Genomic DNA, 15,160 nt, shown 5'->3' on the forward strand with positions numbered 1-15,160 from the left:
AAATAATACCGATGCATCTCTATGACAGATCGGAACAATACCTGTAATGACAGAATCAGAAGCAACTGCCTCTGTACGAGCAGGAAGTGCATAATATCTGGTTTGGCCTCCCCCTCAAGGGTGACCTCCACCTCGAGCTGGCTGAGCAGGTGGGGTGGTAACTGGTGATGTAATCATAGCATGAAGACCCGGTGGAGCACGTTGTGGATGAGAAGTCTGTGGAGGTGCACCCCTCCTAATCCTGGGGCAATCCCTCACCACATGGCGAGTGTCACCATGTTCAAAATAAACTCTAGGATAGCATGGCTGTTGTGATTGGCTCGGGCCAGGTCTGCTGGACTGGCCACTAGGAACACCTCGTGCATGAGGCACACTAGATAATGGCGGTGCATAATAAGGCTCCTGGGGCCTAGGAGGAGCTGGAACACCGCTGGTGGCTGGAAGAGCTGAATGAACGGGGTGGCTCACATAACCCCCTACCATTGCGAGCTACTGAGGCACAAGCTCCAGAATAATAACCAGCCTCTCGAGACCTCTTGGCCTCCCTCCCTCTCCTCTCTATCCCGGGCAAACATGACCTCAAATCTCCTGGCAATACTCACAACCTGCTGATAAGAAATATCCATCTCCAACTCCCTAGGCATACTACTCCGGATGCTGGGATGGAGTCCCTTAATAAACCGTCGAACCCTCTCTCGAACTGTGGCAACTAAGGCCGATGCATGTCAGGCCAAATCACTTAAACAAACAACATACTCTGACATAGTCATAGCACCCTGGCATAGCTGCTCAAACTCCATGCGCCATGAGTCCCTAAGGATCTGAGAGACATACTCTCTCAAAAACATGTCCGAGAACTGAGTCCATGTAAGTGAAGCTACCTCAGCCGGACTACTCAGCTCATAAGCATGCCACCACTGATAGGTTGCTCCTCTAAGCTAGAATGTAGTAAAAGAAACCCCACTCATCTCCACTACGCCCATAGTACGGAGAATACGATGACACTCCTCTAGAAAACCCTGAGTATCATCTATAGCCAATCCACTGAAGGTAGGTGGGTGGGACTTCTTGTACCTTGCAAGTCTGAGTTGCTCCGCCTAAGAAGCTGCTGCCCTAACCTCGGGCTGAGCTAGATCTACCGGCTGCATTGGTACATTCTCTGGAACATGGTCAAACTGAACCCGCTGCTCTGGTATACTGGCGACGGGAGTCTGTGCTCCTCCCCCGACCTGAGATGTGGCAGGGGCAAGTGGAATCAATCCAGCATGAGCTAAAGTGCTGAACATGCTCAGAAACTGGGCTAGAGTCTCCTAGAGGGCCGGTGCAGAAATAGGTACCTCAGGTGTCTGTCTTCTAGTTGGAGTTACTAGGGGCTCCTCTGTAGCAGCTCGTGCGGGTGCTCTGGCTGCACCACGTGGATGTCCTCGGCCTCTACCCCGGCCCCGGCCTCTCGCGGCTCTAGCAGGGGGCGCAGATGCCTGTTCATCAGATCCGCTTGTACGTGTTCTCACCATCTGTGAGAGAATAGAATGCAGAAATTTAAAATCTTTGAAGTCAACAACTTTCGCAAAACAAGGAATCAAAGTAGTGAATTTTTTCTAACAGTTCCATAGCCTCCCCGAAAATAAGTACAGAAGTCTCTATAATGATCCGCGAGACTCTAATAAACCGGCTTGTGACTCACGACACCTACGAACCTAGAGCTCTGATACTAACTTGTCACGACCCAATTTCCCCTCCGTGTGACGTCATGACGGCACCTAGTCTCTACAACTAGGTAAGCCTAACATTTTGCGGAATAATAAAATAAAAATATAAATTTAACCAATTATTCAAAAATACACAACAATCCCAAAACCCGAAACATTGTGAATCACAAACTATAGAAGGAAAATCTAGTGTCTCTATACATCAGAGTATAATAAAGGAAAAATACAGAAGATAATGGACATGAGAAAGAGTAGAAGGGGACTCCGAGTTCTGCGGATGCGGCAGATATACCTTGAAGTCTCCAAAGCAGTCTCGGCTCATTGATAGTGTAACTGATAAGGAGTACCTGGATCTGCACACAAAAAATATGTGCAGAGAGTAGCACAAGTATACCACAATTGGTACCCAGTAAGTGCCAAGCCTAACCTCGGTCGAGTAGTGACGAGGTCAGGTCAGGGCCCCACTGGTAAATATATAATAAAACAAGATAGAGTATAATACCGCAATAAAATAAAGGCCGAAATCTAACAATAATGAAATCATAGAAGGTAACAACTCAGTACACAGAAACACAACAAGGGATCTCCCGAGATACCATCTCATAGTCCCAAATGTAAATGTGCAGTACAGGGGATCTCCCGGAATACCGTTCCGTAGTCCCAAAGTAAATATGCAGTGCAGAGGATCTCCCGGAATACAATTCCATAGTCCCAAATTAAATATGCAGTACAAAGGGATCTCCCGAAATACCGTTTCGTAGTCCCAAAGTAAATATGCAGTACAAGGGGATCTCTCAGAACATAGTTATGTAGTCCCAAAGTAAATATGCAGTGCATGGGGATCTCCCGGAATACCATTCTGTAGTCCCAAAGTAACTATGTGGTACACGGGGATCTCCCGGAATACTGTTCTGTAGTCCCAAAGTAAATATGCAGCAAAAATAATAGAATTCAATAGTTACTGCACAAATTCTACAGTTCAACCTAAGTACCAGTTAAGGAAAGACAAATAAATTCACTAAACATGCTGCACGTAATTCAAGTAAACGATTAAGGCAAGTAGGCATGATATTCTAATCTAGCAAGATACTACATATGCTGATGAAACTCAAATAAAAAAGAAATTAGGTTATTACTAAGTAGAAAATCGGGTTTTTACACAATTAGCTCGTGTACATACTCGTCACCTCACATACACGGCGCTCATATATAAAAATTAGTACAAAATCTTATGGGGAGTTCCCCCACACAAGGTTAGGCAAGCCACTTGGGCTAAATCAATCCGTAAGAATATTTTTTTCATGAATATCCGGCTCTGAATGGACCAAATCTAGCCAAAAGCAATTACATATCATAAATACAACCATAATAGACTCATCTAATTTGTGAAATCAATACTTTAACGAAAATTCTGAATTTAACTCAAAAATTGCCCGTGGGGCCCACATCTCGGAATGGGATAAAAGTCATAAAATACGAAATCCCGTTCACTCACGAGTTTAACCGTATCAAATTTCCTAAAATCCAACACCAAATGATTCTCCAAATCCACAAATCAAACTTCCAAATCCCTAGCCTCCAATTCCCAATTTTCACCTTAAATACACACTAACTAGGTGAGAAAATATATGGGGAAGTAAGATTATTGGTCAAAATAAGTACAAGGGACTTACCTCAAGGAAATCTCTAGAAAATGCTTTCAAAAATTGCCCTAAACCGAGTTTGCAAAGTCCAAAATGACAAAAAAAAAACCGCGAAGCTCTTCGGTTTTAACCACTGCCTAGGTATTTCCGCACTTGCGGAACCTGGGCTCGTACCTGCGGGTGCGCTTGTGCGGGAAAAGTGCACATATGTGCAAATCACTTACCCCCTCTGCCTCCGCCCATGCGATGAAAAGGCCGCACCTGCGAGCCTGCGGGAATCCCTCCTGCTTCTACGGACCTTGCGCACCTGCGAGGACCCTATCGCATCTGCGGGCATCACAGATGCGGAATTCACCTCGCAACTGTGACCCCTGACACTCCTCCACCTTTCCGCTTCTGCGCTTGCCTTTCGGCACGTGCGATCCCGCACATGCAGTCTCCCCTCCGCAGGTGCGAAAACACCAGAAACCAGAAAATCTTCAGCAAGTAGCCTAAGTCCAAATTCAATCCATTAAGCATCCGAAACACACAGAGGCCCCCGGGACCTCATCCAAATATACCAACCAGTCCTAAAACACCATACGAATTTAATCGAGCCCTCAAATCACATCAACTAATGCTAAAAATCACGAATCGCCCTCCAATTCAAACTTAACGAACTTGAAACTTCAAATCCCTACAACCGATGCCGAAACCTATCAAAGCACGTCCAAATGACCTCAAATTTTGTGCACAAGTCATATTCAACATTACGGACCTACTCCAACTTCCGAAATAGGAATCCGACCATGATATCAAAATTTTCACTACCGGTCCAAATCTCCAAAAATTTGACTTTTGCCATTTCAAGCCTAAATAAGCTACAAACCTCCAAAACACAATCCGGATACGCTCCTAAGTCCAAAATCACACAATAGAGCTAACAGAACCGACAAAACTCTATTCTGGAGTCGTCTTCATACAGTTCCGACTACGGTCAAAATCCTAAGACTTAAACTTTTGTTTAGGGACTAAGTATCCCAAATCACTCCAAAAACCAAAACGAAACCTCCCGACAAGTCACAATTGCAGAAATAATTATGGAAGAAGCAGTTAAATAGGGATCGGGGCTATAACTCTCAAAACGACCGATCGGATCGTTACAACTCCGATGTTATTTTCTTTATAAAAATACATGGACAAATGATATCATTTATATAACCTTCCTTTAATAAATAATCATTAAGGCGGTTATACCACATTCTACCTGATTGCTTTAGACCATACAAAGATCTTTGCAATTTGATTGAAAATATTTTACGCAAATTATGTGCGTCAGGCATTTTAAATCTCTGGAGAATTTTCATGTATATCTCATTATCAAGTGAGCCGTAAAGGTAGGCTGTAACCACATCCAATAAATGCATGTTAATCTTTTCATGGACAGCAAAACTAATGAGATAACAGAACGTTATAGCATCCATAACAGGAGAATACGTCTCTTCATAATCGATACCAGGCCTTTGTGAAAATCCTTGTGCGACAAGGCGTGCCTTATATCTTTATACCTCATTTTTCCCATTTCTTTTACGTACAAAACCCCATTTATAGCCAACAGGCTTAACACCATTTGGTATTTGGACTACAAACCCAAAAACTTCACGTTTCGCAAGTGAAGTTAATTCTGCGTGGATAACGTCTTCCCATTTTAACCAATCATTTCTCTGTCTACATTCATTAACAGATTTTGGTTCAAGATCCTTATCTTGTTGCATTATTTCAACAGCGAAATTATAAGCAAAAACGTTATCGATAACAATATTATTTTTATTTTATTTTTTTCCCGTTGAGACATAACTTATTGAGATCACTCCATTCTCATCATTTTCAGGTACCTGAACATCCCTTGAGGTTTTATCATTTGTTATGTCTCTCTGCTATTCTTGAGTCTCTACCTCTGTATTATAATCACTTGGATCATTTACTCATTTTCTTTTTTCGAGAATTTTTATCTTTAGAACTGATTGGTCTACCACGTTTCAAGCATGGTGAAACTCATTTTCTTTAACGGATTGTCCTACCGGGATATCCACTCAAATTGGAGCATTAGTAGTTGGAATATGTGACATAGTCACCTTTGGTAGGTCAGTGAATGCATCTGGCAGTTGATTTGCAATATTTTGCAAATGAATTATCTTTTGAACCTCTTGTTCAAATTGATTTGTTCGAGAATCTAAATGAGAAAGTGATAATACATTCCAATCTATCTCCTTTCTCAACTGCTTATTTTCTCCCCCTAATGTTGAGTATACTGATTCATCAAAATGACAATCAGAAAATCTTACCGTAAATAAATCTCCAGTCATAGGCTCCAAATATTTTATAATAGAAGGAGATTCATACCCAACATATACCCCAAACCTTCTTTGGGGACCCATTTTTGTATGTTGTGGTGGAGAAATTGGAATATATATCGCACAACCAAAGAATCTAAGATGGAAAATATTTGGCTCCTGACCAAAAGTCAATTGCAATAGGGAGACATTATGATAACTTGAGGGCTTTATCCACACAAGTGATGTTGCATGTAAAATAGCATGACCCCATACTGAAATGAGAAGTTTTGTTCTCATAAGCATCGGTCTAGCAATTAATTGGAGGTGTTTGATCAATGATTCCTCTAGACCATTTTGCGTATGAACATGAGCAATTGGATGCTCAATTGTTATCCCAGTTGATATATAATAATCATTAAAGGCTTGGGATATAAACTCACCAGCATTATCAAGACGAATTGTCTTAATTTCATAATCTCGAAATTATGCTCTTAGCTTTATTATTTGAGCTAACAATCTCGCAAATGCCATATTGCGAGTTGATAGTAAGCACACATGTGACCATCTTGTAGATGCATCTAACAAAACCATATAATATCTGAATGGTCCACATGGATGGTGAATGGGCCCACATATATCACCCTGTATACGTTCCAAAAATATAGGAGATTCCATCCTAACTTTAATAGCTAATGGTCTAATAATTAATTTGCCTTGAGAACATGCATCACAAGAGAATTCCTTAAATTGAAGAATCTTTTGGTTCTTCATTGAATGTCCATGTGAATTCTCAATTATTTTACGCATCATAGTAGAATCAGGATGACCCAACCGATCATGCCAAATAATAAAATTATCTTGATTAGTATACTTTTCATTTACTATGTCATGCGTTTCAATCCTGCTAATACTTGTGTAGTATAAGCCAGAGGAAAGAGCATGTAACATTTCAAGCACATATTTCTTACTAGACATTATTGTAGTAATATAAAGATATTCAATCTTTTCATCATTTGTAGTCTCAATATGGTAGCTATTTTGGCGAATATCTTTAAAACTTAATAAGTTTCTTTGAGATTTACTACAATATAGTGTTTCATCAATAGCCAAATTTGTTCCTCCTGGTAGTAACAAATTGGCTCTTCCAGAACCTTCAATTAATCTTGTACTATCGGATATTGTATTAACATTGGCTTCTTTCATTACCAAATAAGAAAAACATCTCTTATCTCTTAAAATAGTGTGTGTTGTAGCACTATCCAGAAGACATATATCATCTTTATTAATCTTGAGTCCAACTAAAGACTGAAATTTTTTTATATTCTTCATAAAAAAAAATCAAAAAGTACATTATAAGAAATATGAAAGACAAATAAAAAAAATATATTAAGAAATACATTAGGAATGTAGAAACTAGCAACACATGATGCATTGGAAAAATACACTTAAGAAAAAATAAACTAGTTGCAAACCAAAAAAAAAGACAACTTTTATTATAGCTTCATTCCCCAGTAAGATGATTAGTTCTTCAGTCAATATCCTCAAAGAAGTCTCCAGCTTCTAAATGAGTAATATTTGTTAGGCCTCCAAAATCATCTTTATATGCAAGATGTGCCTTAGAATCGTATTTGTTTGAGGGACCTGCTTCATCATCATTATTTTGAAAGGTCAATTGTGCCTCCACATTATTTTCTTTCTTTCTAAGGGTGGCTTGATAAAGTTTGACAAAATGATCTGGCGTTCGACAAATGCATGCCCAATGACCTTTCATACCACATCGGTGGCACATACTAATTTTACCTTTTAAAGGATTAATTTGAGAACCCTTATTGTTCTTCTGTTTATTTCCACCATAATAACGATAATTGTTTTGTCCCCTGCCACGTCCATGTCTATGACCATGTCCACGACCACGGTAATTATTTTGTTTTCTTTCAGACTTATCATATGATGTTACAGCATTCACTTCCGGGAATGATATTGACCTAGTGGGACGAGCTTCATGATTTTTTATTGATAGAGTATTATTCTGCTCTGCACAAGTAGGCATGTGATTAACTCATAATATTTCTTAAAACCCTTTTCACAGTATTGGTGTTGTAGAACCACATTTAAAGTGTGAAAAGTAGAAAATATTTTTTCTAATAAGTCCTCATATGTGATAGTGTCTCCACATAATTTTAATAGAGAACTTACTTTAAAGATAGCAGAATTATACTCACATACGGTTTTAAAGTATTGCAACCTTAAATGTATCCACTCATACCGAGTTTTCGGTAATACCGTAAATTTTAGGTAGTCATAACGATCCTTCAAATTAATCCATAATTCAAGTGGATCTTTTACGGTTAAATATTCAGTTTTTAACCCTTCATGTAGATGATGACGAAGGAAAATCATGGCCTTCGCTTTATCTTGATTTGATGCTTCATTTCCTTGTATAATAGTATTCCCAAGACTTTTAGCGTCAAGGTGAATTTCAGCATCAAGGACCCACGATAAAAAATTCTTCCCGGTAATGTCTAGTGCCACGAATTCAAGCTTCGACAAGTTTGACATATTGAAACTAATCACAAAAGTAAATGGGTTAGAAAGAATGATTCAATAAAAATATACTTGTAAAAAAAAATCAGACAACTAATTAAGAAGTTGATCACTTCAAACATGTAGTGTTAAAAAAGAAGAAGGTGTAAGTAACATAATATATATATATCGAATAAACAAGAATTATGGACTATATGAATAAATACAAAGAGATATATTCAGTATGGTAAAAGAAAAGCAATTTATTATAAACAAGGATTTGAGGAATAACCATATACGGTGATAAGAGTGAATGTATTCAAATATTACTTTCCACCAATTGTAAAGTAATTTAAACTAGTATATACAATTATTACTTTGTCACCTTGGTTATCACCATTCTATTTTTATAAAATGTCATGAAGATGAGTTTTGCTCAACGCAAGTCCACACATATTTATTAAATTATTTTTGTTAGTTTAACACACTTAAGATCTATATCTTATATTTTCTTTAACAATAAGTAAGGTAAGAGAACTTTAGTAACATGATCAACTAAAATAAATGCTTAACAGTATATGAATTTGTTAATAAACAGCATACTGGTGCATATATATTATCATAAACCAAAAGAATATATATACTGATATATCTGAAGGAGAATCAGACACAACTAGGATGTGATTATGAAAATGAAGGTGACAATCGTGCTGATAACGTATTATGAAATATAATTCAAAGTAACAATATCGAACAAGAAAAAACAAGCTAAGAGATATAGAGAGAAAGAGAGGAAGAGAGATTCTTATTTCTTCTTCGGTTGTGTTTTTTTTTCCTATCTATTACAAGGCCTTTATATAGGCATGAAAAATGAATAAAAATATGTCATTGAATATGTCATTAAGCATATAAATATGTCATTGAATATGTCATTAAGCATTTGAGAATATCATGGAGGAAGAGTAGACATCCGCCATAATTTGATTTTTTTTATAACAATTTTTGATATATTAATATATAACGTACATATTTTATACATATTTTTTAGTATATCTAACTAGCAAGTATGATTATTTTTTGCTGATCGATCAAAATATGTAACTTACCATTGAATTTATGGGTTCTTACGTGTTAAAGTCCCATATCGGATTAGTGAGAGGCAATTTGTCTCCTTATACTGTATTGGTCATATTGATATTTATTTGTAAATTAAATGTTAATTTGATATATATGTAAATGTTATTTTCTTTAAAAGATTATTTAGTGAATATTTTCGGCAAAACTGTGTTAGATGATGAGTGACACCCTTTGAAGAAGGGTGTATTCTTTGCTGCCGGTGTAGATGCGAGGCGGAGCCAAGATTTGAAGCTTATGGGTTCGGGGTTCTAAATTAATAATTTATACATATTCAATAGATTTTTTAAGACAAATACATGGATTGGATCAAAGCGACTGAATCGGCCGAACCCGTACTCAATGGGCTAGCTCCACCCTACGTAGATGTACTCTATATATTTTGCATGAACTCTATGATTATTATATAGGGTACGTATATCATATTTGATGTTATTGTCATAAATTGTGAGTGTAATGATACTAAGCATCTTATGCAGAATTTCATAAATCCAGCTGACTCATTTTCTTTCTCGTTTGCTTTTCTCTATCCAAACTAATACAGTCAAAATTTTAATGACTCCATTCAATCGCTATCAGACAAGATGATTCAAAACAAAATCACTAATAGACAAAACTACCTCGACCTTCCTTAGAATGTTTTTGTAACTGATATGTTGCATAGAATAAATTTTGATTTTACAAGATTTCATTATTTGTCGTATGATATCACAATTTACACGTGTGATTGGCTTAAATTACAAGGTGGTTTTCACATTATGTAATTTTTATAGGACTGGGTTTATTATTTAAGTTAGTACTTAGTTTAAGTTGAAGGAAAGCAAAACATAGAGCCAAAGAAATTAAAAAATAAAAATAAAAAATAAAAGAGGAAACCTAGGATTAAAAGAAAGCTACTTAGCTGTGTCTGAGTTGTAATGTTTGGAATTTTATGCACACGTCGCCAACACAAAATGGAACTAGCTTTTCTGTCAACCGACTTTCTGGCTTAAAGTTATTTATTTATTTTAATTTCATTAGGCACAGGCACAGGCACAGCCCATTCTTTTTAAAGATAAAATCTCCAAAAAGATCGATTGCGTACATCGTCGAACATAGTTGTTTTGTTTGACTTGGTTGGAAAGAAAGGAAAGTGAAGAAAGTATACACTGTATTTTTTTTGGAAGGTCGAACCATGAGATAGTCATATATATATATATTATTTTGTAACAGATGAAATAATTACGATACATATTCTATTTATTGCATATATAAAATGACTCAAGTTTATAAAGTGTTATAGCTAGGCTAGGTATTTTTTCCTTTTTAGGTCGTTGAACCAAGATGGACAGAAATGGATGCACTTTAGGAAAGCCAGCATATCAACCAAGAAAGGGGTGCTCAAACGCTAAGCACCCTCATCTCCAACGAGTCACCAAGTGAACAAAATGGAGTAATCGGGGCATCCCGGTGCACTAAGCTTTCATATATATATATATATATATATATATATATATTGACTAGTGAGTATAATTATCTTTTGTTGACTTGCCAAACGTGTAACTCGCCCAATTTGATAAGGCTTCTACTCTACTAAACGAGGGACAAGTGCATATATAGCTATTGTCAGGGATGCTATTTAAAGATTAGCCAGTACTTATTTTGTCCTGAAATTTTAAACTAAAAATCTTAACTTCATGACAATTTAGAATATTTTTGTCCTGAAAATCTGAAGTGAAAAATTAAAATCCAGGACGCCTTGGCTAATTCCTAAATACAGCCCTGTAAAGTGGCTACCTGGTATCATTTCTACACTAAACGACAATGCCTATGCTGGGCTTTCTCCGTATGGTGAGAACTGAGAAGTCATAACTATAAACATATTGGGCTTTCAACATTATTTTTATTTTAAGGAAGAATTAACCTAAATAGCCGCCCATCCAACTTCTTAAACTAAAAATAGCCGGTGAATGTATAATATATGCATAATTTATGTATTATATATATATAATTATATATAATTAATATATAAATTATGTATATGACTAAAAAAAGTAAATAATGAATATGAACGACTATTTGTTAAAAGATCCCTTTTTTAAGTCATAACCCAATCCATATGTATCGGGCCAGAAGGAGACTGAAGCAGTGGGTTGGTTCCAGTGACAGGGAAAGAATCTTATTTTGTGAAGCGAATTGTAAAATTATCACAGATTATGGAGTTGTAAATATTCTAGCTACATCTAAGTTAGTAAATAGTAATAATATGGTCAGCCTGGGGGTCGAAAATATTAGCTGTTAGATAAATTCTATGTTCATATAGATTAAAGTTCGGCAATCGGGGGCGAAGTTACGGTGTAGGAAACGCGTATCGGCAAAACCCAACATTATTGGTTCAAACCTTATATTTTATCTTAAAAATTATTTAATATATATATAAATTATTAATTTAAAATTTAATAACGAAAAAAAGCCTAAAATTCTAAACCCATATAATCTTCTGATTTTTGCTCCGCCTCAGACAGTAACTGATGCTGGATCACTAAATACTACTTATATCATTAACAATTTTATTTTTTCCTTCAAATTTGTAATAATTGAGTAACATGGGTTGTGGTCCCGTGGGGTTTTAAGAAATTCACGCATGTCCCGAGAATTATATGGGTGTATATATATATATATATATATATATATATATATATATATATATATATATAGTAGTAGTATTTAAATTCTAGAAATGATGTTGACAGAGATGTACTTTTTAATCAATCAAACTGTTAGCGCACATGATTCATCTATGTGGTAGGCTTGGGACGACAATTTTCTAGTTAGCACTTCAAGTTTCAAGGTTTGAGAAATAGGAAAAAAGGACAAAAAAGAGAGAACCATCACAACCTAATATTTGTGGCACCTCCTTTTTTTTTTTTTTTTTTTGAGGGGATATGAAATTTTTTCAATTAAAATGACATTAATCGAAACGAGATTATTTATTTGATCAGAGTCGCCATTTGAAATAATTTGTGTTGTCTCAAGTCATCGGTTTATTTTAAATCCCAAATCGAGGAAATTTGACTATATTTAAAGTCTGCGAAAACCAGAAGACCAGGTAAGGAATTCTGTTAACCCGGGAGAGGGAGTGAGGCACTCCTGAGTTCCGTGGTTTTAGCACGGTCGCTCAATTATTAATAATTGGCTTAATTATTTGATTTAATATATATTTGACGCATATAGTGCATTTTTACGTTTTAACCGCTTTTAATTATTTATGGAATTATTTCTCGAATAAGTCACGATGTTGTACACTTGTCATTTTGATACACATTGCAAACCGCGCCACATAAAATGCACCCGCGATTTACGACATGTTTATTTTTATTATTATTTTAAGTTATGGTCGAGTCACGTAAAACACACACTCGAGTTGGGATTTACGTATCGTGACCATGCCACGGGAACCGTACCCATAGCCACGATGATTTATTAATCGCGCTTAAAGCAAACTACGATGTTCAAGAGTTAACTAATTTTCTAAGTTTGAGATTGTTGTGAGGCCATGAATTATGGAGTACTTGAGCCGTTTAAGACGTGAAGATCCTTAAAATGTCGCAGTGTCATTTTTCTATGTGTTGTTACTAAGTGAGATTTGCAAAAGATGAAATTAATAATACAAGGGGAAAATGAAATAAACCACTCAGACCCAGCCTCCAAGAACGCCATTTTAATATTATAAAAGATTAAGAAAAACTTGGACCTAAATACTTCAAAACAGACTCAGATATGAGACAAAATAAGCTTAAAAAATGTTTGGCTAAATTTGGACTCAAGCAGAAATGGGATAACTCAAAGAGAAAATTCATGAACTTACTTCCAATTAGGAAATTAAAACAAAATTCACGGGGAGAACTAGCAGACATGCTACTGACTCAAATTGAAAGGAGAATCTAAGAACATGATATGAACATGATATGATACATGCTAACAGATCCCAACAACGATGAATCAATTTGCGCGAATACAATGACTTCATCTTACAACAAAAAATGAGGAGATTATCCAAAGCTTATACCCATTTTAGAGTTTAAAAAAAACTGAAGAAAGACAATTAAGCTAACATGTTATCGGTTCCTCAGAATACTAACCGAACATTTAACACAAATTAAGTATAGTAGTTATGAGAAAATGGACATAAAAAGATGCGTTCAACTTGTTATGACCAATCAACAGAAGAGACTTAAGAAGAAAATTAATACAACTAATGTGATTCAAACCAAAAAATTAAACGAATCCCCCAACTATCGCTAATTAATTTGCTCTATATTGGCTCATCTGAGGCTTAACTCACATAAATAAGATTAAAACAAAGACTATAGGAGTAGAGATGAACCTGTTAAGTGCTTCTCTTTTAATATGTAAAGAAAGTTTTTGCAACAGATTTAACAAAATGAAGGCCCGAAGAAAATATAGCAACCATATGAAGCAGGAACCGCGAACTCAAACCGAGAAACGATCTCGAACGGAAACTCCGAATCGAATACCCACTTCAACTTGAATCCATTCTTGAAACTAAATTCTGAAATTGAGAAGATGAAAGTAAAGGAAAGAAAAAACAGAATATATCTTCTTTTTTATATTTTTCTTGAAATTTTGACTTAAGCTCAAAATCTAGAAGAAGCCACAAAATCAGAAGATCTATCCGAAAATCTCCCCCTTCTCCCCGTCTCGAAAATGCTTCCCCCTTAAATACTCGATCCTAGAACCTTCTATTCCCCTTCCCCAAGAAATTCAAAAAATCCAAAAAAAAATAAAAAAATCTCATTGAAATCAACAAACCTCAAGATAAATGGATGAAGAGGATTAAACACTTATTAATCCCACGGCTCCCATCCCTCATTCATTTGTTAAAGAGAGATAAACCACGTGAGAAGAGAGAATGGAGAATATTCGGGGTTGTTATGTATCAGGCCACATGGAGGGAAGAGAGAGGAGTGACGGGGAAACAAACTCGCGTCGAAAAAGAAAACTTCCAATGAGATTGGGCTGCGGTAGCGGTGTGGGGTGGGTGGTGCGGCCGATTTGGAAATTAGATTAGGTTTTAGGGTTTGATGAATATTTTGTTTATATATGATGGTGAGGAAATAATATTGGCCATTAGATGGGGGGGAGGGATGGCTAAGATTTAGAGGGGAGATGAGGCGGGTCGGGGAATTAAAAGAGGGGAAGTGGATTGCTGAGGTTAAAATGGTATTGGTCTCAGAGAGGCTGGTTAGATTTGGGCCATCTATTTGGACTTCTTGAATTAAGCCAAGACGAAAGTTAGCCCCAAAATTTAATTCTCTTTGCAAAGATAAGATCAAAAACAAAATACTACTAAAAACTAATGAACTTTAACTACAACAAAACTCATATTAAAATGAAACTATTCTTGTATATATATTTTTGATTTTTAAATACTGAAATAATAAAATTAAACTAATAAAGTGGTAATAAAATGGATTAAAAATATATCATAACTCAAGTAAATATTTTAAAAATACTAAAACTAACTTTAAAAATTATGCGGGTAAAAAATTACGTGCTTACAGCTGCCCCTCTTTGCTTGGAAACACGAACAGTTTTCGGAGCAAAGAACAATAAGCAACGTAATTGATTTATGACCCGACACTTATTTAAAACGAAATAAAGATGGACAAAAGATTGTGACCGAGCCCTAGTATCTGAGCTGCCTACATATCCCTGGCTATAAAGGAATCAGGCCACGTGTAGTTCAGAAGTGAATGAAGTGATGGAGTGTGTGGAGAGGATGAGAGAGTCGAGTGAGGTACCGTTCAAGGCTCCGGTCCGCGGTCCCTGCCAT

The 15,160-nt window shown here is 36.3% G+C and overlaps 1 protein-coding gene across 1 annotated transcript; it reads right to left on the reverse strand.

Moving 5' to 3' along the window:
• Window positions 1–7,195: 7,195 nt before the first annotated feature.
• Window positions 7,196–7,717, reverse strand: LOC138897966 (uncharacterized). The gene has a single exon (XM_070183993.1). The coding sequence runs from the start codon at window positions 7,715–7,717 to the stop codon at window positions 7,196–7,198; it is 522 nt and encodes a 173-aa protein (XP_070040094.1).
• Window positions 7,718–15,160: the final 7,443 nt, after the last annotated feature.

Source organism: Nicotiana tomentosiformis, chromosome 8 (genome assembly GCF_000390325.3).
Source record: "Nicotiana tomentosiformis chromosome 8, ASM39032v3, whole genome shotgun sequence".
Lineage (NCBI taxonomy): Eukaryota > Viridiplantae > Streptophyta > Magnoliopsida > Solanales > Solanaceae > Nicotiana > Nicotiana tomentosiformis.

Excerpts from the sequence above, each read along its gene's own strand:
- LOC138897966 (XM_070183993.1), bottom strand. The coding sequence starts at position 7,717 with ATGCCTACTTGTGCAGAGCAGAATAATACTCTATCAATAAAAAATCAT.